Source organism: Paralichthys olivaceus, chromosome 16, assembly GCF_024713975.1.
Source record: "Paralichthys olivaceus isolate ysfri-2021 chromosome 16, ASM2471397v2, whole genome shotgun sequence".
Classification (NCBI taxonomy): domain Eukaryota; kingdom Metazoa; phylum Chordata; class Actinopteri; order Pleuronectiformes; family Paralichthyidae; genus Paralichthys; species Paralichthys olivaceus.
Window position 1 is genome coordinate 1,040,532 of NC_091108.1, and position 24,474 is coordinate 1,065,005.

The window sequence follows — 24,474 nt, forward strand, 5'->3', positions numbered from 1 at the left end:
GGTGTGAGAGGTTCCTCAGACCAGAAGAGGAGTTCAGGGTCTGGATCAAACTGAACCATGGAACAGGAAGTAGAGACACATTAAACCATAGAAGAAGAAGAAGAGGAAGAGGAAGCAGCTGCGGTCTTCACCTCCGATGATAAAATGTTTGAACCACGAGGACGTTCATGTGGAGCATTTGAAAGATCGACGAGTTCAACTCATTTAAACTATTTTTTTAAATTCCGGTGAAATTTTTAAATTTCTGTGTTAAACTCAAATCGACGATGTGAGAGTGAAACCGGGTTTGGTTTCTGGAGCTCCTCCCACAACTCAGCCTGTAAACGTGATCGGTCGTACCTGTCACTTGGGGAACGTAGGGGATGGACAGTCGCTCTGCGTTGTATCCTGGACCGGCCAGACACTCGGCCATGTCCGACGTCTGGAAGTACAAGAGTCTGTCGTCCTTGTCCAGAGATTCAGGAAGTCTGAGGAGGAGACAACGTGTTTGCATCTATTGTGATGAGCTTAGATAACGTTCAATATTCAGAATCCCCGAGACCGAATGAATCCAGAACTTTCAGTCCAGGGAACTTTTTCACAGAACCAAAATGTTCCCTCAGAGCGGTGGTAAGAAATGTAACGTCCACCTCACCGAAGGTTTTAACTTCACACCAGCGAGAAACAATGATCCACATTCATCATTCTTTAACCGGAGGTCATCCCATCAGGTCGTGTAAACTTACATACACTTGTCTCTGAAGATGTGCTCTGGGAGCAGGTATGGAGCGTCCATGTTTCTCAACTCGATAACCTGGACACAAAACCACAGACACAAAACCACAGACACAATGAACCACAGACACAATGAACCATGTCAGTTTGAAACAGCCGCGACACGAAGAACGACAACAACAAAACCAAATTAGCTTTAATGGCCAAAAGCAGCTTAAAGGTACTAGTATCAAAGTTACTCATTAAGTACTATTACTGAAGTATTAACCACCGAGTATTCATGAGTCACAACATCAACATGTGGACGGACGCTGTCTCGCCGTTTTCAGACATGAACTAAATGGACGACTTCTCCAATCAGTGAAAATACTTTGACGGTGACGTCGGGTCCGGCTGATCTCCCACCTTGCTGACGTGCTGACAGAACGGCGGGTTGGCGATCATCTGGCTCAGGAAGTTGAGATACGCCGCCACCAACGCCATGACGCTGCAGCGAATAAACATCGGCATGTTCTCCTCGTTGGCCAGAACCATGTCCTGCAGGAGAGCCAGCGACAACAATCAGAAAACACACATTTAAAATGTGACCGTTAATTAGTGGAGACGGTCACAGAACAATGGTTCAGGGTGAATGAGAAGAACATTTATTTATTTACTGTAAAACAGTTTTAAAAATCACGTCATCACTTCACTCTGTTTTACTTGACAGAACATTTTATCTTCGTAAATGTTTGGATTCAGTCTTTGCACAAACTACAATTCAATGAAAAGATTCATTCCTGTTCAACAAACTGACTCAGGAACATTTCAGTTCTTCTGATCTCATAAAGTCAGAAAATGTTTTCCGACGTCAAAACCACAACGAAGCTCAACTTTAATTATTTCATCCACCAGCTCCTGTTCAAAATAAATAAACTGCACATTAACTGATGAGATAAGAGTAATTATTATTTGCAGCCCTGTGACCAGAGGACTACCACAGACACACACTACAGACACGCATCATATCCAGCCCTACGTGCTCGCTGTGTCACTGCGGGGTCGTTACCCTGGCAACGACCTTTGAACTGAAACTGTGAAAACACAATCAAACGACCTCTGAGGATCCAGAGGAAAATCTCCCTGCACCCTGGAAACGGATTAAGACAAATATTGTGATGCCAGTGTGTGTACTGCGGTGTGTGTGTGTGTGTGTGTGTGTGTGTGTGTGCACATGAGAACATCTGTCACTTTCTGGAACTTGTACGACTCCGAAGGTTGAAGATGTTCCCGATAAACACGCTACACAAATATCTTCATGTGCGTGAGTGTGTGTGTGTTTCGTGTCTACAACGCCGCAACGTCGGGACGATAAGAATCTCAGCGTGACACACGAACCAGCAGCTGTCGTGCAGTCGGCGTGTGTGGCGGCGTTTTCTTCACACCTCCTCTGTTCGGCGTGCGTGCGTCCTTCGCTCTAGTGACATTAAGGACTTCACGAACACGCCGCCATCTCATCACCGCCTCCTTCAGATTCAAACACCGTGAAGTTTAACATTTACACCTGGTATCAAACTGTGTTTTCTTTGACCGGATATAAAAACCACGCGACAGTTCAGAAATGTAAAGTTTAAAGTTTGAGTGATTCTGACGGCAGCACTGCTCGCTCTAAAAGCTTCGGTTCAAAACAAGAGCACAAACTGCACCAGTTCTACCTGCAGAGCGATGGCGAGGCGGATGAGGTCGATGACCACCTCCTCGTTGGCCAGCTCAATGGTCAGAATGGCCAGGGTGGTGAAGAGCAGCTCAAAGTTCTTGTGCACGTTGTCTTCTTCTTTGCAGCCCAGGTAGATGTGACGGTAGAGCTGCTGGCCGTGCTGGACATCGGAGAGGAAACATTAGAGAGAGAGAAAGAGACAGTTCTTCAAATCCTCCATTCCATTAATCGATTTTACTTCAGCTCGGAGACGATCGAGTCTTGATTTGTAAAGATCGGAAAAAAGTTCTGCCATCTAGTGACTCTTCTTTGAACTGCACTCTTCACACTCGCACTGAAACGCAGAATATTAGTTCTAGTTTTTTCTTCAGACAAACCAACTACTGGAAGAACAGATCTGAGGATGACGTTGTTATTTACAAGAATAAAATCACAACTTTACAAGCATGAAGCCGTAACTTCCTGAAGCTAGAGTCGTAACTTCACGAGAGTAAAGTTATAATATTACGAGAAGGAAATCATTTAGGCTACGCGTTAATCTGTATCTTGTTAGATTATATTTTATCATCATCATCATCATGAGCGCTGGTTTTTCTTTGACTGTGCACTTCACTTCCTGATCCGTCTTTTTATTCCTCCGACACCATTTGTCCTGCAGCTACAATAACCGGTCTCTTCCTTCATTTCCTGCCCCGTTCACAAGTTGTCCCCACGACAACCAAGAGTGACCTTCAGATCCCAGCTCCGAGGCTGACACAGTGGAAACCAGTATTCTAGTTTTTGATCTGGTCTTTCTGGTTCTGAATTGTTGTGATGTTGTGATCAGGGTCCAGTAAACCTTGAACACACAGATGACCGGTGCTCTGTAGCAGCGGAGACTCGTTAATGGAAGCGACGATGTCGATCTTGACAACTGATTCTCCAGGTTCAGGTTCTGAGGACTGACTCCAGCAGCGGCTCTTTATCATGTTAGGTCACTTTTTCAGTTTGAGAAAGAAAAGCTGTCCCCAGCGTCAGCACAGGTCAAACACTCTTATTCCAGAGGTTTAGTTCAGACACTGCACACGTAGAAGAAGAGGCAGCGGGACCATGAATCTGAGAAGATAAATCATTTCCATTCTGATTCAGTCTAAAAATAATCCTCTGCGTCTGAGGCGATGCTCTTTAGACAATAAATATAAATGCAGGATCTCTCAACCAAGGCCCTGACGTCCATTCACTGATGGAGACAATCAATCGCCCTCAACGACCCGTGACAGATAAGAGCCGGGGCTCTGAACGTGGAGATGATGTTGGTAAAGTGACGGCAGAAAACATCCAGTGGCATTTTCCGCCCTGTGGTTGTTCTGTCGGGTGCGAGACATGTGGGTAAAGGTTACAGCTCAAGTGTGATCCACAGGTGAACGACTTAAACTCCAGCTCTTTTTTGGAAATGTCATGTGCTGACGGTGAGCAGGCTTCTCCTGTCAGGGTCAATACGCTGCTCAGACCTCTCGTGAGACCTTCGTGGCTCGAAATATCATTTTTAAATCGCTTCGTTAACACGTCAAGTCTTTTTGTTGCAGGGTCTGATCTTTTTTTTTTTAATTTAAGAAGCAGGTTTGATGACTTCATTTTACGTTGAAACGATCGTGTTGAGTTCAGTTCTGCTCTCTGTCTCTCTGCTGAGTGGGTTCGATCTCCTGAGAGTCACAGTCAGAGTGAATCATGCGTGGCTGCAGGGGGCGCTGTTGTTCAGTAACAGTTACATAGTGTTACGCTGGACTCACTTGGATGCGTTCGTTCTAACGAACACAGTTTCATGAGCCACGAGAAGAACACGAGAAATAATCTGCACAACCAGATGTGCACTCCAGGTTCAGCAGCTGACTCCGCCTCCTGTCTCACATTAACACGATTCTATTGGCCAGTGAAGCGTTAACTCTGCCGTGTGCAGCTCGAGCAGCGTCAGGATTCTCTACCTTCTTCATGAAGGCCACGTCTTGCTTGGAAATCTTTTCTCTTTTAATCTTCAACGCTGCGACATTCGGAATGATTCTGAAACAGAGACACAAAATCAGATCTACAGCACGAATTCAAAACCAGCTTTGAAAAATGATTATAATTATTATTATGAGTTTAAAACCAGCATCGCAGCCACTTCTCTGTACAGTCCGATGGGGGGGGGGGGACTTTGTACCTGATGCCGCGTAGCTTGGCTCGGTTGTCATGGCGATCGATGATGTTGTGCAGGATCTCGAGCACCAGCTGCCTCAGCTCGCTGTCCTCCATCAGGGAGATGGAGAAGAGCGGGTCGAGGAAGGGAGGAGGCAAAGCGCCCGCCATGGACTTTGACTTGAAGCCCGAGGTCACCTGAAGCGGAGGGAGATGGAGGGGGGGGGGGGGCATCATAGCGTGATGTGATTAATACACAGGCGGCGGCGCTGGGAACACAGCATCAACAGAGCTAAAGGTTACGTTCACAAGCAGCTGAAAGTGTCCGACCGTTGACCTTTATGGTACGTGACTCTGATACGAGGATTTATGACCAGTGTGAACAGCTGGGGGGGGGGGGGGGCTCATCTTCAGTGTATTTACTCCTCCTACTACATGAGGTGGATACAAACACTAAGGAGCCATTTGTGTTCGTGCCTCGTAGTTTTATTAGTCTCTCTCTCTCTCTCTCTCCTCCAGTTGTGTTCACACCTCCGAGACTGAACCAGCGAGTGACTCAGCTTCACCACGACTAACCGTCCTCACACATCTGGGTTTTACCCCCGAGAGGCCGCACGCACTCACGCACGCTTCTGCATGTCAATATGAATAATTTGACCTTTCACCTCCAGCTGCACTGAGAAGACAGGCGGTGGCGAGGGGAGTAGCGAGCCGAGGGGAGGCGGGGACAGACGGACGCCTTAATAAGTCGCAGTGCGAGCGTGCACGAACCTCCGGAGCGCACAGGGCTGCTGCAGGAACACAAGTGCACGCCTGCAAGCATGTGTGGCGGTGACACTCGTGCACGTGTTTGAGTGCCACCTGCGCCTCAGTTTCTGAAGCAGATAATTAAAGAGGAGGAGACGTCTTCATGACGCCGTCAACGTCTAATATCAATATTTACATAAATCTTCGTTTGAATATGAGTCGATGCTGCATTTTTATTCTTGGTTTTGACTTCATTGTGTTTGTTTTGTGAATTTTACATATTTGTATTTTTTGTATTGTTTAGTTTTTGTTGTGTTGATAAATGAGAAGATTTCTCTTTTCCTCTGTTTCTTTGTGACTCTGTTTTATAAAAGTGCTAAATGAATAAAGCTCTGTGTTTTTTCCTAAAATTAAATCAAAATGAAAACATTGAACATTTTATAAATCCCAAACTCCTGCATCGCCTCCTGGTGGCTTGTTGGAGAACAAGGTAAACAAATGATTGTTCATGATCAGAGATAAAAGACTCCAATGAAACACTGAGCTGATCAACTGTCAGATCGTCCTGGTGAAATAACGGAGTTGAAGAGGACTCACCATGATGAGGGAGCTGAGCAGCATGGTCTGGATCCTCTTGGTGCCCTGATGCCTGGAGACATCAACACATGGAATAAGTAGAACGTTCAGTGTTCTTCATCAAAGAGTCTGAGACAAAGACGCACTGATTCAGATTTGAAACTCTTTAACTCGACACCCTGCTCTCGCTCTTTAACACACTACACGCTTCAGCTCTTCTCCTCACGCTCCTGTGCACGTGGGAGACGTCTGTCAAAACTCCCCAAACTGTAGAAGGCCGGCTGAGAAATAAACTTTTGTTTTAAATAACACAGAGGAGGAGAAACAGGGGGAGAAGAGGAGGGAGCAGAGGAGGGAGAAGAGGGGGGAGAAGAGGAGGGAGCAGAGGATGGAGAAGAGGGGGCAGAAGAGGAGGGAGAGGAGGGGGAGAAGAGGAGGGATAGGAGGATGGAGAAGAGGGGGGAGAATAGGGGGGAGAAGAGGGGGGAGAGGAGGGGGGAGAAGAGGAGGGAGAGGAGGGGGAGAAGAGGGGGGAGAAGAGGGGGGAGAGGAGGGGGGAGAAGAGGAGGAGGACAGTGTTTCGTTTGATTCCAGATTATCTGTTCTTGAACCCCTGAGGTCTGAGGGATTATCTTGTTTTTCTTTTATTTCCTTTTTTAAGGACGAGGATCTGGATTCACTGCAGGAAGTCGAGGAGGTGAAGTGAGGACACAACTCACCTTGGATGAGAAGAGGAGTGTGTGTGTGTGTGTGTGTGTGTGTGTGTGTGTGTGTGTGTGTGTGTGTGATCAACGTGTGGACTCACCCGATCTTGACGGTGTCCAGGGTGTGGCAGGGGGTTCCGTACACCGGCACTTTGCCCATGATGAACATCATGACCTCAGCTCGCTGGTAATCTGGAAGGTTCCCACCGAAGAAGCCTGTGAGGAGGAGGAGGAGAGAGGAGGAGGAGGAGGAGGAGAGAGGAAGAGGAGGAGGAGAGAGGAGTGTGGAGTCAGCACTCGAGTTCAAACACCACGAGGAGCACGTTCAGTCTGTCGTACCGATGGTCTGGATGATGGCGTTCTGGACGATTCGCTCCTCGCTCTCTTTGCCGCGGCCGGACGAGACGCTGGTGCTGGAGTTTCTCCTCGAACTCTCGCCGAGCTCGAAGTCCACGCTCATCCGCAGGTGTTTGAGCAGAGTGTTGAACACCTCCAGCACCGTGGGACCTGCAGACACACACACACACACACACACACACACATAAATATCAGTCCAAACAAATAAACTAGAAGGTCAGTGAGAACGCCTTCTCTCGCCATGTTACAGAAAGAAAAAAAAAATCCCTGGATCCTCCCGTTTATCCGAATCTGCTCCAGGAAGTCAATCTCTCGACTCGTGTGTGTGTTGATTCTTTCACATTGTGACATGAGGACAACTGCAACTACACAACATCAACACAACTGATCGGAATCATCGTATTCAGACTCACTGCTCCTCTCACCGAGTGTTGTGACACAGTGAACTGGATGAAAACTCGATGAGGGTTTGAAAACAAAACACATAAATAAACTACAGTCTGTTATTGATTCAAAGTCAATACGGAAGTTTTGATCGTTGATAATATTCTGAAGTGTATCATTTTCCGACACCCTGCTGTCGGTGTTCATGTAATCTGGGTGAACTGACCCTTGAAGTTGTGGGTAACGTGTGGGTTTACATGAACACACGTGTTGACATGTTGGAGTAAACCCACAGTCTGCCTGCCTGGCATTAACGTGTCCAAATCAAAATCGATATTTTCCTTCTTTAACCAAACGTCGGGCTCCTCGTGCTCCACATTTACACCGTAGCTGTTAAAACATCTTTCACAAGGTCTGTGAAGGAAATCAACCTTGTGTTTATTTTATTTCTTGATTTCATGACCAGTTTTTTAATATTTCCTACATCAAAATAAAACACACTACAATCACTCTGTTCCTGGTTGATGCCGGGCGTCCATCTTGTCGGTGCGTGTCTGCACAGACTGCTCTCTACAGAGAATGAGCTGCGATCTGAACTGTTCGTCACGCTGTACCGAGCCACAGACTGGGAGGAGTCATGTTTTCACTTTCAAAGGTGAAATCACTTCTTTTGCACTCTTGAGTCATTCCTGTTCAGAAAGAAAGACGTTTGTTTTCCCAGGCGGAGGCAGTGAAACACAGGTTGTCGGAAACAGGCACAAATAAAAATCGAATTCAATAAACTCAAGAGCAGATTATCCAATTAACAACATATCTGAACACTTGACGCAGACTTTATTTCTCAGAAACTGAAGCCGACATTTCAGAGGATGAGAAATAAAATTGATATTGATATTGAAATATAATTTTAACGTTATCGTATCATAAAGTCTCCGTCTCCCAAAGAACAATATAGAATATTTAAACCTTGACATTAATCCAGTAACACCTGTGGAACTTCTTTCAGTTCATAAATGATAAATTGTTTTGCTGTAAAATAAATCAGCCGCATGTTTTTTTATTTTTTTAATTAAGTTGAGGAGTGACGTCATTTCCTCGCCCACCTCCTGAGCCGCTGCTCTGATCTTGTCACTCACCCACGGAGCCCTTGGCAGCGATGGCCACCGTCTCCAGCAGGACCTGGACGATGCCGGCTCTGACCCGGGGCGCTGTCTTTTTGTGATTGTCCAGGTGGTTCAGCACCTGCTGGATGACGTGGTGGGAGTGCTGAGCCTGGACGAGACGCACAAACACAAATGTGTAAATGTTAGATACGGTGGTGCAGCCCAGGCGATGAGCGGCGATCCGCTGAGACCGGGAGGAGGAGGCGTGTGTTTGAAACTGAAGCGGTGTCAGCAGGTGAGCACTGTACCTGGATGGAGTACATGATGATTCTGAAGCAGGAAACTGCAAACTCGTTAGGGTCCCACAGGTGGTGGTTGTCCAGGTGACTGAAAACAATACAGGAAGGAAATGAATATTCACGGAGACATTCATGTGTTTACTTCAGACACGAACACACGCAGAGATTGGTTTGATCATTTGTGAAATAATTGGTTGTCTCTGTGGATGACGAGGGTCAAACGTCCGCCTCTCCGGATGTCGGGGGCTCAAGAGCGTGCGACCCCCTGATCCGATGTTCTCGTCCACAGTGACTCACGAGGACAAAAGCTCCTTCAGCTGCTGAGCGAGGCAGCGGGATCGTTTTCCACTTCAGCAGAAGAGAACGTAAGAGCAGAGATGTGAGGATTTTCAAGGACGTTAAACAGGCTGCGGCTGATCCTGCGTTTATCAGAGGGGGTTTGTACCTGAACCAGTTTCCAGGTCTCACACAGAACAGAGGGCGTCAGGTGGTTCAGCTTCCTGACTCTTTTCCTGTTGGTTTCCTTTTAAACTATCACAATATGGAGCTTTACGGTCGATTCGACTCTAGATGGACCATCATTTACAAAATGAACATGGATGTATGTTTGGCATGTTCTCGAATTCTTGGTACTGTAATCCTGAGCACATCTGTTCCCTCCTTCGTTCCCAACAGATAAAAAAAACCACCTCCACTTCCTGTGAGGAATGCTGGGTAAGGAAATGAACAAACCCCTCCTCGAAAAAATCTTTACACCCACGAACCAGCCCCAGCAAAGAGCAGCCATTTTACACAGTCTGCTGAGATCGAGGCAAACACGAAATTAGTGTCAGAGAAAGAGGAAGTGAGAAGGAGATGGATGGAAACAGAGGGAGGAAAAAAAGGAGAGCGACAGTAACAGGGACAAAAGGGGGAAAGCAGAGGACGGTGATAAGGAGGATTGGGAGCTGGTTCTTTTGAGAACGCTTCACCAAAATGACGTCAAACCAAACCCCCAAAACCCTCCTCCCCCCTGTTAACCCCAATCCCTGCTATTTATAGTCTGAAGACGCTCTCCTCCCCCACCTCCCCCACCTCCCCCTCGCTGCAGGGGCTTTGCAGGAGGAAACTCAGAAACAGGGACAGACACAAAGCTCCACGACTGTTTAAAGACTGGACGGAGGAAAACGCTCGGTCCTGTTCTGTTGTCACATGTTCGGATCTGAGCACTCACACATCTTTACCACATGCAGCTTTGGTTGGTTGTTGCCCGGGGTCGTCCTGTCTGACGAAGACACGAAACTTGTGACCTCCGTTCATTAGCAGATGATAGAACAGTCGTGCACAAACCTCTTCAACAACACGATGCTGCATGTTGTGTTTCTTTACTTTTCCTCTGCCTGGCGATTGATTGTGTTACACTGGAAAAGACTGATCGACAGAGTGACACAGACAGAGACACTTTAATAAACTCTGGTTGCAAAGAGAGACGAGAGGGATGGAAAGACGGGAGCAGACGGAGAAAACGACTTAAAACAACTGCGACACATTGTGACGGAGACGAGCGAGATGTGTGACAACCAACAGGCAGCTATGAATAAAGAACAACTGATTCTGAAGCAGTGGGAAGTTTCCTGTCAACAGTTTTAAATGACGGCCTGACCTCCTGATGGTTTTCTGGCCACGCAGGATTTTTTTTGGTTGCAGTACCATGATTGGCCACTCGGAAAGCTTGGCAGACTCTTAACCTGCACCTCATTTTACCATAAAATAATAAAACTGCAAAACAGCTGCTGAACAATAACTTGTTACCAAGGAGTCAGATAAAATTATGGATCCCACAGATATAAAAACCTTTTTGTAAAGAGGAGGAAACTTTTTATTAAACCAGAAACAGTCTTTTAATCACTATTTTCAAAGCCACCAGACTCCATTTACAAAAGCAATGATTTTAACAACAAGAACAATGGGGTTTCTGATTCACTGCTACTTCGATTCATTTTTTTGTTTGTGTTATTGTGTCACTCTGAGCGATGGATGAAGTATTTAGTCTATTTACTTCAATAACAGTAACACACAACAACACAACCAACGCAGCAGTGCACCACAAAATCACTGATTTTGTCAATGGAGTCTGGTGGCTTTGAAAACAACCATATGATCATTGTTTCTGGCTAAAAGAAATTAAGAATATTATGTGCGGGACTTTGTGTGAAAATAATTCTATATGGCACATTATTTATTTAAGTCATTGTATATATGCGTTGCGTCCAGGACGAGTGGTCAGCTGGTGACGCTGCCTGATGAGCCAAGGTCTCTTCAGAAAAGCACCAGTGAAAGAGTCACATGAGGTCAGGTGAAGAAAAGAGAAAATAAAGAAGTTGAGCTTTAAACAAAGCGACGAGGCTCTGAGGAGTTGAGTGTTGGAGGAGCGTGAACAAGGAGGAGACAGATGTCGAGCACTCACAGTAATATCATGTCATTAATTGTTAACAGCAGCATTAAGAGGCTCGCAGCAGAGTGAGCCTGTCATTTAGAACATGACGTCGTTAAACTAGAATCAACACTGTGACGTCAAGTCCGTCCAGACTCATGTGATACATGTAGTAAAGAATTTAAAGGAAGTCATAATTTTCACTCCATGTTAATTATCATTTTTGTACAAATGCAGACAGTGTGTGATCATGTTCGTTCGGGATAAATCGGATCTGAATACTCTTTTGTCCATTAAGAACAAACCTGTATTTTCAGCTGCACAAAATAATCTAACCAAACAAACACACAGGAATAGAAAACAGCACCTCCAGTAATAGATTTAAAAAATCTCCACTCAGGACAAATCTGTCTGTTTTCCCACTGAGGTCTGTTTAAATTGGTTTAAATAAGATTGGTGCCTTTCTGTCAGAGTAAAGGTGCTGTACGTACATCACTCAGCAAACAGGATTCACATCGAGCAGAAACAGCACAATAAGCCTCAGATCCCGCTAACAATCAATAGTCCGGCGCCTGGAGGTCTGAGCCACAACAGTCCGACAATTTACCCAACGTGTGTCAGAGGGACACGGAGTCCAGAGAGAGGAGGCAGGAATTAAAGTAGAGAGAGAAAAGTTAAATTATACAAACTTAAATAACCTTGAAGCACATTTTTAAAAAAAACAACCTTGTGAGAAAACGGCAGAAAAACATCTAGAAACTTCCCAGTGAGCGAGCGGACGTGTCGATGAGGTTTCTAACACGTGACGGACATGACACTGGAAGAACACAAATATCTCAGGATGAAGAAGAGGAGCCGTACACGTAGAAGACGAGGAGTCATTTAAACGTGTAAATGAACGTCTGCTGCTGAAGCTGCGGAGAACGAAAGAGCCAAAGACAAGGCTGCACTCAGAGCGGTTCAGCCGAGCGGAAACACGCTGTGACAGGGGAACATCCCAGCGGGCCTCGGCCGTTTGCTCCGTAATTGTCCAATTTATGTGAACCGTGCTGAGTGGCGAGGCAGCGCGGCCTCTAAGAGCTGTGACGGGGATATTTAAATCCCAGGAGGGAGACGTGGTCACCGGGTGGCGATGGCGTGCTGCGTTCACATGTCAGCCGCCCGCGTGGTAAGAGAGCTCATTTTATTTCCTGCGTGTGCTGGGAGTCTGCGTGAGGAAGAGGTGTGTGTGTGTGTGTGTGGCTGCAGAGTAGAGAACATGTACTTGTTGCTTATTATTCCTTGGTACTCACACTAAGACGGGCCGGACTGCGTTGTTCATGTTGCCGTAGGCCGCCCTGCCCAGCAGCTCTCTGAAGCAGCTCTCAGCCAGGGCCGCCGGGTTCTCATCGCCATCCTGCCCCGCCCCCGATGGTGTGCCGGGGTGCCCCGCCCTGCAGAAGCAAAGGTGGATAGTTGAGAATAGGAAGTACACGTGTAGAGACAGCTCATCTGAAAATCACACTGAAAACAACCTCCGTCAACAAAATGTTTAAATTTGAAATTCCTGAAGAAACTTCGACAATCAATTCATCCTGTCACACGCAAGAGACACGAGTGAGAGAGTGAAATGACGAAGATAAACCTCCAGGAGGTGAAGAGAGGGTGAAGGATGAGGAACTGAAGACGGAGCAGAGGCCGAGCAGAAATCAAACAGAGCGGCTGAAAAAAGGGAGAAATCAATGAAAGAGTATCGACCAGCTGAAGTCAGGTGTGTGTGTGTGTGTGTGTGTGTGTGTGTGTGTGTGTACATGGCGTCAATCTGTCTACATCAGAGACACTGTAAAAAAAAAAAAAAAATGTGGGTAAGAAATGTTCTAAATGTCAAATCATCACAGAGAAGATGAGACCGACGATGAAATGAGAGGAAAGTTATTCTAGATTCCTTCGAGGTTCGAAGTGAGAAGGTTCTCGAGGATCGTGTGAGGAGGAAGTTCTGGCTGTGAAGGTCAGTTACAGGGCTGCTGGGAAGGTTGTTTGGATGGTCCGGGTGTTTTTTTGTGGTTGATGGGAAGATTCTCGCTGTCCTTCACGAGGTTCTCAGGATCCTTCAGGATTCTTAAGTGGTCAGTGGGAAGGTTTGAGGAGTTTGGGGTTCTGGTGGTAAAGGGAAGGTTCTTGTGATCGTTCAGAAGCTTGTAGGGCTCGTTCTCACTGAGAAGTTCTAGTTGAGAAAATATCGAATGTGTGTAAGAAATCAACTTGACTTTTGTGAGTAGATTGAACATTAACTGATGTGAACGTGAGTTTTCTTTAAGCATTTCAACAAACAAACTTTAATTTTCTTACAAAGACTTCTCTCAGTTAGTTTTTCCATTTTTCCGCCCTGTGGATCCTGCAGCTCAACATCCAAGACAAAACTCATTGAGTTCAAGTTTGTCATTTGCTGCACAGCTGCCAAGAATCCACGGGCCTGGCATGAGACCAGGGCCGCTCCTGTTATGCTGTATTGATAAAATAATGCAATTGTAAATCAGCAATAAGCCGGCACGTAGATGGACTGTTGGCAGCCGGGTCTCAGGAGGGAAACTGCAATTACTGTCGGCCCACACAGGCCGTTCAGAGGAAATTAAATGCTTATTGCTTGTTCGAGGCAGCAAAACGAGATAAAAATGAAAATCTCTCCAGTAATAGAAGGTGGGTTGATGCTGCTGAATGAAAAGTCCAGAGGAAACGTTGTGAAAGCTGGATTGTCACATGATTGACAGCTGGTTAAAGCTGTTGCTGAGCAGCGAGTGGTTTAGATCATGACCACACGTTGTATTTGACCACAGGAAGAATTGGACGTTTGTTGAATACGATAACGGTGCAGCTATAAATAACACGCTGCGTTGGCTTTGAAAGTTTGGCAGCAGAGGCCCTGAAGGAAAAATGAATAACGCTCATAGGTTTAGGACTTTCAAAATAAAGTTACAGAGTGTTTCAAAGTGAGAAAATAAAGGTTTGGTCGTTTCTTATTGAGCCAGATGTTTGTGTTTTATGTTTGTGAATCAAGTGTCTGATTCTCCAGAGGTGAGAAGAAACTAAACTGAGAAACAAAGTCAGAGATGAAGGGAGAAGAAGAAAAACACTCGAGTAGGTCAAAGTCGCTTTCAAGGTGGCGGCCCTGAAACTTCAGAGAGTGCGCACGTGTGTGTGTGTGTGTGTGTGTGTGTGTGTGTGCGTGCGTGTGTGTGAGACAGCTTTTCTTCATTCAATTAACAGAATCAAACACGCCCTCGACCACGGCGTCCTGCTGCGTCCACTGGCTCCATTTAAAAAGCCGCCATGAGGCAAGGAAGCATAATCCAAAACAGTTTTTTCCTCCGAGGCCGACGTCTGACTGTGTCTCGCTATTAAAAGGACAAATCCCAACTCTGCTGACGGACATTTGTTCTGCGGGACGCTGCTTGGCTGAGCTGGTCGAAAGAGAGGGGGGGGAGGGGGAGGAGAGAAAACGATGGCCCCACCGTCGTATCCTTAAATATTTTGAACGTGAAATGCGTGTTCACAGTTTTGTTCCGATGTCGGTGCTGTAGAAAACGTCAGGGAGGTCACAACCTCACCCACGGCAGAGGAAGGAGGAGTTAAACGTGTGGCTGTGATTGCGTGTAGCTGTGTGTGATTGCAGCCGTGTGAACCAGGCCAGATGACACTGTGATGTGCGCTGCATGATTACAGGTGACAATCACGATGATTACCCTGCAGTTTGAACTCTTCACTGCCGATGACTGGGAGCTGATGCTTTTCTTTACCAGGCTCGTTTCTCTCCCGGACATTTTCAGTGATTCCACCTGGAACGATGCTCAGACTAATAAACTTCTCTCTGCTCATCAGAGATCCATCTTCGGCAGGTGGGTGCGCTTGATTCAAAGAGGTCATTTCAACCTGATGCTGATCAATGGGACTTTATACCGAGGCTCTACTTCTCTGGAGTAAATCACAGCATTAGTTATCGATCTAATGAAATAATAATAGAACTTGTCTCGAGAACCGTTCATCTCATCAGCGTCACGCTCCTGATGAGGGCCCAGTGGGAGCAGAGCTGCTGGGACTCATTAACACAGGTGATTTTGTCGATCACAACAACGACGGCTGATTCTCCGGTTCAGGCTCTGTGTCGAGTCGAGCTTCACTGAACTTCGAACAGGTCAACAGATCTTTGTGCAGCAGCAGATCTTTACTTCAGGCTCTGTGGACAACCGGCATCACCACAGGCCGAACGCAGAGTGACCGACTCTCTCACTCTTTTCTGTGCAGGATGGACAGCGTCAACTCGGGCGACGTCACCATCGAGATGAGCGCCGTGGTCGGATCACATCCTAACCCATGAACAGAAGTCATTCCTCCTTGTGTGTCTTTATGTGCAGAGAAGCTAAGAGAAGAAGAAAAACCCAAATGGAGGAATAAAAAACAGGGTCCAAAAATAGATTTTCGTTCACATGGAAACCATCCGAACGAGACAGAGAGGCAAGAGAACACCACGGCGAGGCGGAGCAAGAAAGGAGAGGTGGTTACAAAATACTCAGGAGAATAAAAGAGATGAATAGAGGACGTAAAGGAGAAAATGAAGGAGGAGAAGTTCAAAAGTCAGGAAAAGACGAGTGACGGAGAGGAAATTAAAAAGAAAGAGACGGGACATTCCTGCTGAAATAAGAAATAAATAATAATAATAATTAGGATTAGAAATGATTGTCCACTGTGTCTCTTTGAGCAGCTCCCTCTGTCCGTCCAGATGCAAAGATCCAGACGACAGAAGAAAGAATATCTCGTTTATAATGAACAATAAATTCATCTTATATTGATGTGTGAAGTGTGAGTTCCTGTCTTGTGGTTTCTTCTGGATGAAATGTGTTGAGTGTGAAGCTTCCTGTCCTCGCTGATCTCTGCCATCACTGATCCTCTCAGCAACAGGAGGAGACGATGAGGGAGACGATGGGGAAAACACTGAAAACACCTCAGTGTGACATATCGCATTTCCTCCCTCACCTCGACCACGAGCCTGGATTTGAGGATTGAGTGAATATAATGAGGTTTGAGGTGTGAGGAGCCGCGAGGAGATCGAGCGCGGTAATTCCCCGGCTCAAGTTCAGATGGAGGTTTCTCTCGCTGAGGCAGAAGGTCAAAAATAAAGATGAGCACAAAACAAAGAGAGAAAACAAACCTGAAGGATGTTTCTGAAAATATTATTATATATAATAGTATTTAAACTGACGAGGATGAGGTCTGAAATTTTCGGGAGCGGCTGAACGACAACACACATTTCTGAGTCAGTTGCAGCCTCCTGGTAAAACATCTACAAAACGTCAGAGTGAGTCCATGTGAGAAAACAGAACATCTGGAACCTTCTCAGTGAGCGAGTGGGCGTGTCTCCTAGGTTTCTAACACGTGACGGACGTGTAACTGGAAGAACACAAATCTCTCAGGATGAAGAAGAGGAGCCGTACACGTAGAAGACGAAGACGTCCACTTGGAAAGACGAGGAGACTCCAGATGTTTTGTTGACGAGGGCCGACGCCGGTGTGGACGAGCTGTAAACAACATTTTCTGAAAACTGCTTGAGCCTCTGGTCGGATGTTTTCGTACGAGGTGGTTAATGACAACTGTATGAGTCCGTCCAGGAAGTGGCTATCACAACAATTAATGCCAACTCAACCGATGAGCGCCGCACAAACAGTTTCCAAATTTGTCCGATCACCACAAAAAAATCCTGCTGCTCCACTTTGGATTTGTTTGGAATCTAACGTCAGGTGAATTATGGGATACCAAGGCCGAACCACTGGATCTCCCTCCTGAGCTTCCTGTGTGTGTGTGTGTGTGTGTGTGTGTGTGTGTGTGTGTGTGTGTGTGTGTGTGTGTGTGTGTGTATCACCTGTCCAGGTCGTCACTGTCCTGCATGTTGAACAGCATGGACGGGATCAGTTTGTCCATGTGCTGCGGCTCCCAGATGATGGCCTGCAGCTCGTCGTTCACCGTCTTCCTCACCACGCCCTGCAGACCTTTGATCCCCGCCACGCGGATCCTGTTCGGAGACGCACGAGAAAAACACCTCACTCAACAACAACTCATCTGAAATATTCTGAACTTTTTTACTGAAATTAAATTACGTCTTAATTCTCGTACAACTCAGTTCTCAAAATAGCCCAAAAGACATTTTCTTAAATCATTTGCTTTGGTGAAGAGCCCAGTCAGGCTCCAATAATTCAAACTGAAGAGCTCTTCTGGTATAAATTATAATGAATAAAAGAATTAAATCAGTGGAGCCGTTCAATTCAAATCATAAAATCCTAATATGCATGATCTCAAGGCTCTTTACGTAGAAGCTCATTTGAGAAACACGTGAGCGAAGTGATTCTACAATCGTCGGGTCGCAGTTTGATTTCTAAGAGAAAGAGGAATCGGTTGGGGAGCCAGGTGTCAGACAAATATAATTCTTCATTGTTCGTGGAGACACAGAAAGTCTCCGCCTGCCAGCTGGATTGTTAAGAAGGTATAAATAGCTCGGCGGCGGCAGCGAGTCTCAGGCGAGGCTGTGACACCGCGCAGCGCTTTACAAGACGCCTGCTCCCACCGAGACGCCTGCTCCCACCGAGACGCCCACCTCGTGGCTCCAGCACAGATCAGCAGAGAATTAAAACAATACCTGCAGAAACAGTTTCTCACAGGATCAGACTTGTCAGTGCAGCAGCTGAGGCCTGAGCGTTCACGTCTTTGAGCACATTGTGCATAGAAATACATTATTACTGTCTCATGTATACGTCTGAGTGTGTGAGTGTGAGTGTGTGTGTGTGTGTGTGTGTGTGTGAGTGTGTGTGTGTGTGTGTGTTGGTGGGAGGTGCGGTGGAGTCGGGGGATTCTGGGATTATTTCTTTCTTCTTCCTCTCTCTCCTGTATTTCATTATTTGTTTGGCTGCCATGGTGGAGACGAAGTCCCAAATAGAATTTCTCTGGCGGTTATTGGATCAGGCCTGAGGCGAGGTCACCCGCCCTGCTTTTCATATTATTGCTCATACACTCGCCTGCGTCGCAAGCGGGGACTAAAGTCAGAAATAGGTAGCGGTGATGTAAGACTCGCCCGGCTCTGATTGGTCCACAGAGGCGGCGTACAGTCGTGTGTGTGTGTGTGTTATTATGAGGAACTCTCACACTACCACAAAAACTAGAGAAACAGCATATAAGTGTTTTTGGGAGTTTGGACATCAAAACTTTTTGATTCTGCAGATTTATAAAAGCTTGACTGGCGTCCACCGCAGCCAATAGCGTCGCCAGTAACTAGCAGGTCAACCTGGAACGTGGACTTCCTCCACAGCGTCTTGGCCTGCAGGTTTCACTGATGCCAGTGCAGGTCCCTGGTTCCTGAGATATCATGTTCAGAACGGAAATAAAAACACAATGCCTTGATATTTCTGAACGTGAATAATTTGGTTCTGTTGGAGCAGCTTCGTGTTGGAGCTCTACTGATTTCGTCAGAAGCTTTTATCCAAAGCGCCTCTCGGCTGAGTGACGACGCTGAAGCAGCAGCGAAGAGCTAAATCTGCTCAATAAGACTGCGAGCGGGAGATCAGGTGAAGAAGTGCACAGTAAGTGGTGGTTAGGCCTGTTAGTGTGTTAGGAGAGAAGCTGCTCTCAGGAGGAGACGAGTCCTCAAGAGGTTCTTGAGGATCTTGAAGATTAGACAATCAGATTCTTCCTGAATCTGTTCTCGAACAAGAACAATCAGGTGCAGGTACAAGACGGCTAAAGCCCCGAGAGCGACATTCTCACTTTGCTATTTCGATCATTTTGCAGCTGTTTTTATCCCAAAGGGACAAATTTAAAGTTTCATGGTGTATTCTCTCCATGTCAAAGTTCAGGAGGAGGAAACCCTCTTCATCACTGTCCTCTTTGATGGAGCTGCTCAGGTACCATCCCTCCGATACACTGCTACAGACCTGGACTGCTAGGAAAACTCCCATGATGCACTTCCCTTCCTCTGTCCCTCCAGTGAACATATAATATTACCAGTAGAAGAAATCAACCTCAACTAACTAACTTTTCCTCTGTGTCCTCTGCAGGATCCAGATCTGATGAGTCTTTAATTTATTCGAAACATTATTATCACTGTCAGCATCGCTGTTATTTATTGAATGTGCCGTCATTGCTCCTGTTACTAATCATAAGATGTGTTTCTATTCTTATTTCAAATTCTATGTCTTGACCTTAGGGATGTAAAGTAGCGTGAGATGAGACTGTCGGTTCCTTTTTATACAAATAGAAGAATTGAAAATTGCAAAAGACTGAAGTTCCCGTTCAGAGGGAGAGGACGTTCAAACCTCTGACACAGCGAGACATTACAGGCAGGTAGGCCCGTTCCTCTGAAAATCACTTGAAGGCTTCACATCATTTAAGCTCAGCCATTCTCCCACACTTCATTTCACCATCACGACTTTCAAATGCTCATATTCCAGCACTTCAAACGCAGCGAGGCTCTCCTGCAGCGCTGCTAGTGAGCCTTGTGGTTGCAGTGGGAGGGGAAGGCCATGAAATATGGATCAGGAGGAGATATATTTAATTCTGTACTCGCTGGATTTAAGTGGGATGAGACCTGCGCTCGAGGGGATTGTATTACAGCCCCCCCCCTCCCCCGCCCCACTGAATGTGCTGTCGCTAGGATCCGTCGCTGCATTAAGAGATGAGGGTGTTTCTGAAAGGTGGATGCAGATGATAAAATATCTCAATAACCACAAATGATGCTACACCATCAGTATTCTCATAAGTGAAAATGAAAGCCAGTAAATGTGTGTTTTCATTTTGCCCAAAAGAAGCAGTTTAAAGTGAAGCAGCTGGATTCTCCGACATGCACCGCCTGAAGAGAATTAATCAGGGAAACAAGTTTTTTCCAGAGTCTTCCTCAACAGAACCTAAATCAAACTATCAAGGTCCAGAAAAAATACAAATCTACTTATAGACACGATTAAAATTCAAATTTTGAGCTAATACGCCTCTGGGCATTTATCACTGAATATAAAATGAAATTACATATATTATTAACATATATTTAAATGAGTGCATCTCTTCAAGTGGAAACGGTAAGGGACCCACAATTTAGCCCTGTGGAACGCCACATGTGTTAATACGGGATTTCTTTTTTTAAATACTTTCAAACCTGAACATAGTGAAGTTTAAGTCTGTTCTAGAAACACCGACTGAAACTCAAGAATCCAATTACTGTGTCTCTGTGGGAAGCATCTCTGTCTTTTACCTGGTTCTGGTCTCAGGATCATCGTGCGTCGAGTGGCACATGGCACTGAACTGAGACACGAAGAAGTCGTAGCGACGATGGTAGGACGGCGTGTCCTCCTCAATGTTGGCAAACTTCACGAACTAGGGAGGAGACAAGAAGGAGGAGAAAACATTCATTAACATTCAGCAAGTTCTCAGCAACCAAATCTGAAATTTGAAATAAATGAAGGTCCCTCTGTAGAGCCAGTGTTTGACCATTCCGTCCAGAATCAGTTCTCATCAACACGTTCTGAACATGACATGTACACCACTGAGAAACCTTCTCATCTCTTAATCTTTTCCGTTACTTTATTAAGAGACAAAATATTCAAGTCGATATTTATCACAGAGAAAGTAGTCGAGCCTTCATCTTGGCAAAGTGTCAGTTTCAGAATCTGTCCTCAATCCACCTCCGACAGTCGACGCTGACGTCCACACTGCTGACAGCGTGGCGGCACTCGAGGTCTGCGGAGGAATCGGGCATACAGAGCATTTCCAGTGACTTCAGGGTAAAACGCTGTCGGACCGTTGCATGGCTGTGAACAGGAAGTGATGGTGGCAATAATCATAACCATTAGCGAGCTCCCGCCTCTCGTTCAGCCTGTAATTTCCTCCCTTCAAACCAGTGTCCTCTGGAGAGGCCTCCTCTCTCGCTGCAGTCAGCTGCACTCGAGTGGCGTTTCTCGACACCACATCGCTGCATTAAACTGCCCGGCATCAGTGACAAAAACCCTGAGGTTCTACCTGATAATCCCTTCATTTCACCTAACCTCTCCTGGGCATTATGTGGGGGGAGGTCCGCCGGCAGCCTGCGCCCAGGAGAGTGGCTTGCCCTCAGCGTCCCTGATGTATTACAGCATCGCAGCAGAGGAGGAGGGAGTCCAGGCGTTAGACTTTCATAGAAGGGGGAGTAATTACCAGCTTGTGTTTATGAGGTGCTGAGGGGGAAACTCTGGTCACGACTCAAGTGTGGGTGTTGAGTGCCCCCTCGATTAAAATATGTTATATTTGATCATGAAACAATATATTCATCACACACAGACAGCTGTTCAAAGATAAGTCTGCTAAGAAATTACAGCTCATTAAAAAAGGTTAATTAATCTAATTCAGCCCTTTTCAAGGTATTTTACCTCCTCAGCAGAAAAATCATGAGTGATAATATATAAACGCCCTCAACAACTATATGCACTTCAAAATGCATCATTGGAGAAAATCACAATTGATCTTCGATGGCGACGAAACACTTCTCAAAAGGAGATTTTCGGTCTTTGTCTCAGTGACGACTACAGCCCAGTTCACGCTTCACAAACGCCCGCGATCGAAGCCAAACCGATGTTCGAGCTACGGGCCAATCAGAGCACAAGACGGAGTGAAGGCGAAATAAAGACGTACTGGACGACTGGATCTACAGCATCACTGAAACTGAAACCTACATTAACTCAAGAAAGGAATGAATGTAAGTTACCCTCTGCCTGCACTTCTTAACTTCTGGTAATTAGAAAAATCAACATGCACACAGATCTGTTGCAATACAGACACAATGGAGCTGAGATAAATATGAGAGAGAGAGAGAGAGGGCTACAAAATGAATCCAAAATAGTTAATGAAAGAAAATTAAAAAACAATAAATGACAAATAGCTTTGGGAGCGATTTGCTCACAGTGACTTTCAAATTAATTCATCCAATACAATGCATTTTATTTTAGCATGAATTGTGGGAGGCTCTGACACAATCAGCAGGGTTATGGAAGTGTTGCTGTATGTTTGTGCATCTGGATCATTTTCCTCGTTTACACGTTAAAAGTCGTTCAGACGACTGAAGCCCTTCACATCGAGAGGGTAAGTGCTGTGCGTGAAGAAGTCTGGGGGGTTGTGGGTAATTCTGGTTGAGCTCGAGGTTTTGCAGAGAAAATAAGACTAATCAAAAAGCGACAGGCTTCATGCCTCGCTGACGCCTCGTGGCAAAGCACTTTGGATTTTCAACAACGAGAAGATGAGAGAGTAAAAAGAACTCCGGCACGATTTGATTTGTTTCCCTCGGGCAGTTTTAAAGAGCTCGATTTAAAAAAAGGTGTCATTAAAAAAAGAAATGGAGTTGTTTTACTTATCTGTGCATACTCATTACATAACAAGAAGTAAAGAGGAAAATCCATTTGCACACTTGTCGCCTCTTTGGGAAAATTGGTCGTTATCCATCACTGCTTAGAATAGAAACACCTTTTAAAAGACAAACCAACGCGTCCAATTAGGTTTTATATGAAATGATGAGAGAACTAAAATCCATCCATTCATTTCCTGCGGGTCTGAAATGTGGCTGTAAATAGTTTCATGAGAGACGAGACAAACATGGCGTCCTGAGGAATAAAAAGAGAAAGAGACAATTTGGTATAAAGTTGGATAAAAAGAAATAAGTCGATACGAGAAACTACAAACAATTTACATCCAAGACGTTTGGCACTGCAGCCGGGAGTCATTTTATACGTTTTTATCTCAAGCGCTATCTGAGGCCCTGCACCCCCACCTGTCACTGCTTCAGTCCCCACCACATGTTCCATTACTGTCTTTCATCCCTCTCGTCGGTGGGTGACGCAAAGTTCACAGGAAGTTCGGAGGAAACTTTTTAGAAATCCTGGCGTCTGCAGTTTTATCAGCGCAAAGTGTTCTGCTGCTGCCGCCTGAGTCTTGACTCAGGTAATGATGATGAAGACCCACCCGGCCCGTAAACGGAGTTCCCCCCCGCTTCTTGTTTGTGCTGAACGATCATCAAAGACCTTTTCCACAGCCACAAATCAAAGCGGGGGGGGGGGGGGGGGGGGGAAACTTTGAGGTAAATTTACTGCAAAGGGTTTCACGTCATCGAAGCTCCACCAATATAATAAGAGAGATCTGAATATATATTATACTTAACATGGATCATGGATATAAAAACGTTGTGTCACAACCCGGCTCAAAAGAGTGGGACAAGGAGGGACAAGGAGGGACAAGACAAATGTTGACGGTTATATTTACAGACATCTACTTAAACAAAACAAGACAGGAACCCCAACACAACGTGTGTCCACAAACAAAGGGATGCTGCCGTCCTTGTAACACCGAGTCGTGAACCACGATCTAAATTCAGATCTCAATGTACCACAGAGGATGTCCCGACAGGAGCGGCATCATTTACCACCAAACCACGATCCCACCATGGATGTGAGTTTGAAATCCCCTGTTCCAAGTCGTCTCTGTATAATTAAAACCATACTTGAATCAGCCTGTCTCCAAACTTACGTTATATCTGAACACTATTGTGATCTGGTATAAAACTGAAGAGGTTCTGTGTTTTTGCACCTGATGTCGAATTTTGCCTTTTACTTACTAAACTTATGTCTGCACCAGACAGCAGGACTATGATTCTGGGTCTGAGCTTCACACAAAGACAAAGACTTCACTGTGGACAAATGAAGCCTCCTCAGTGAGAACCGTCCAATCGGTGAGGTGTGAAAACAAGAGCAGGACGACCACGGTGAAAACAACAGAGAGGATTTAGAACCAGATTAAAGAGCAAGTGAACTAAAGAAAGGAAGAGAATCTGCAGTAGCTTGGTCAGACAAAGAGAAAAGCAAATTAAAATACAGTTTGTTGAATCACATCAGGCTGTAAACACCCATGCAGCTCTTTTGTGTTTCGAGATTCTATGACTGTGACTTTATGTGTCGGAGTGTGGACTGATGAGATGGAGCTGGAAGTTAACGGGCAGATAAATTAAAAAATAAAAACCTGACAATGTTTGATCGCCTTCACCAACCAGGTTTTGTTTTCATCGGCCTCAGCTAAGACACAGATCTGAGTGAAACGCAGGCTTCGGGTCCAGAAAGTGAAGCCAATCCTGAAACCTTGTGCGAAGCGGTCGAACAGTTTCAAACTGTTGCTGCAACAACCGATTGTTGAGCTCTGTGTTGTTGTTGTTGCTCTGGCGACGCTAACAAACTCATTAAACTGATAATTACCTCGCAGAACAAATACAAAGCTGCAACGTCAAAAAAACAACAACCTTACGTTAAAT

The 24,474-nt window shown here is 45.6% G+C and overlaps 1 protein-coding gene across 6 annotated transcripts in view; it reads right to left on the reverse strand.

The window, feature by feature from the left end:
* efr3a (EFR3 homolog A (S. cerevisiae)) overlaps nt 1-24,474 on the reverse strand; it is a 58,023-nt gene that overhangs the window by 7,403 nt on the left and 26,146 nt on the right. For 5 of the 6 annotated variants that reach the window (XM_069510762.1, XM_069510763.1, XM_069510765.1 and 2 more), the window contains 14 exons: nt 20,407-20,528; nt 17,038-17,187; nt 12,440-12,580; nt 8,744-8,822; nt 8,469-8,604; nt 6,931-7,098; nt 6,693-6,807; nt 5,909-5,960; nt 4,590-4,762; nt 4,372-4,447; nt 2,409-2,570; nt 1,120-1,251; nt 726-793; nt 340-467 (listed from right to left, as the gene is read on the reverse strand). In XM_069510762.1, the coding sequence (XP_069366863.1) occupies nt 340-467; nt 726-793; nt 1,120-1,251; nt 2,409-2,570; nt 4,372-4,447; nt 4,590-4,762; nt 5,909-5,960; nt 6,693-6,807; nt 6,931-7,098; nt 8,469-8,604; nt 8,744-8,822; nt 12,440-12,580; nt 17,038-17,187; nt 20,407-20,528 (1,702 nt within the window). The remainder of the gene's footprint in view (nt 1-339; nt 468-725; nt 794-1,119; nt 1,252-2,408; nt 2,571-4,371; nt 4,448-4,589; nt 4,763-5,908; nt 5,961-6,692; nt 6,808-6,930; nt 7,099-8,468; nt 8,605-8,743; nt 8,823-12,439; nt 12,581-17,037; nt 17,188-20,406; nt 20,529-24,474) is intronic. The other variant, XM_069510766.1, reaches the window with a different exon arrangement.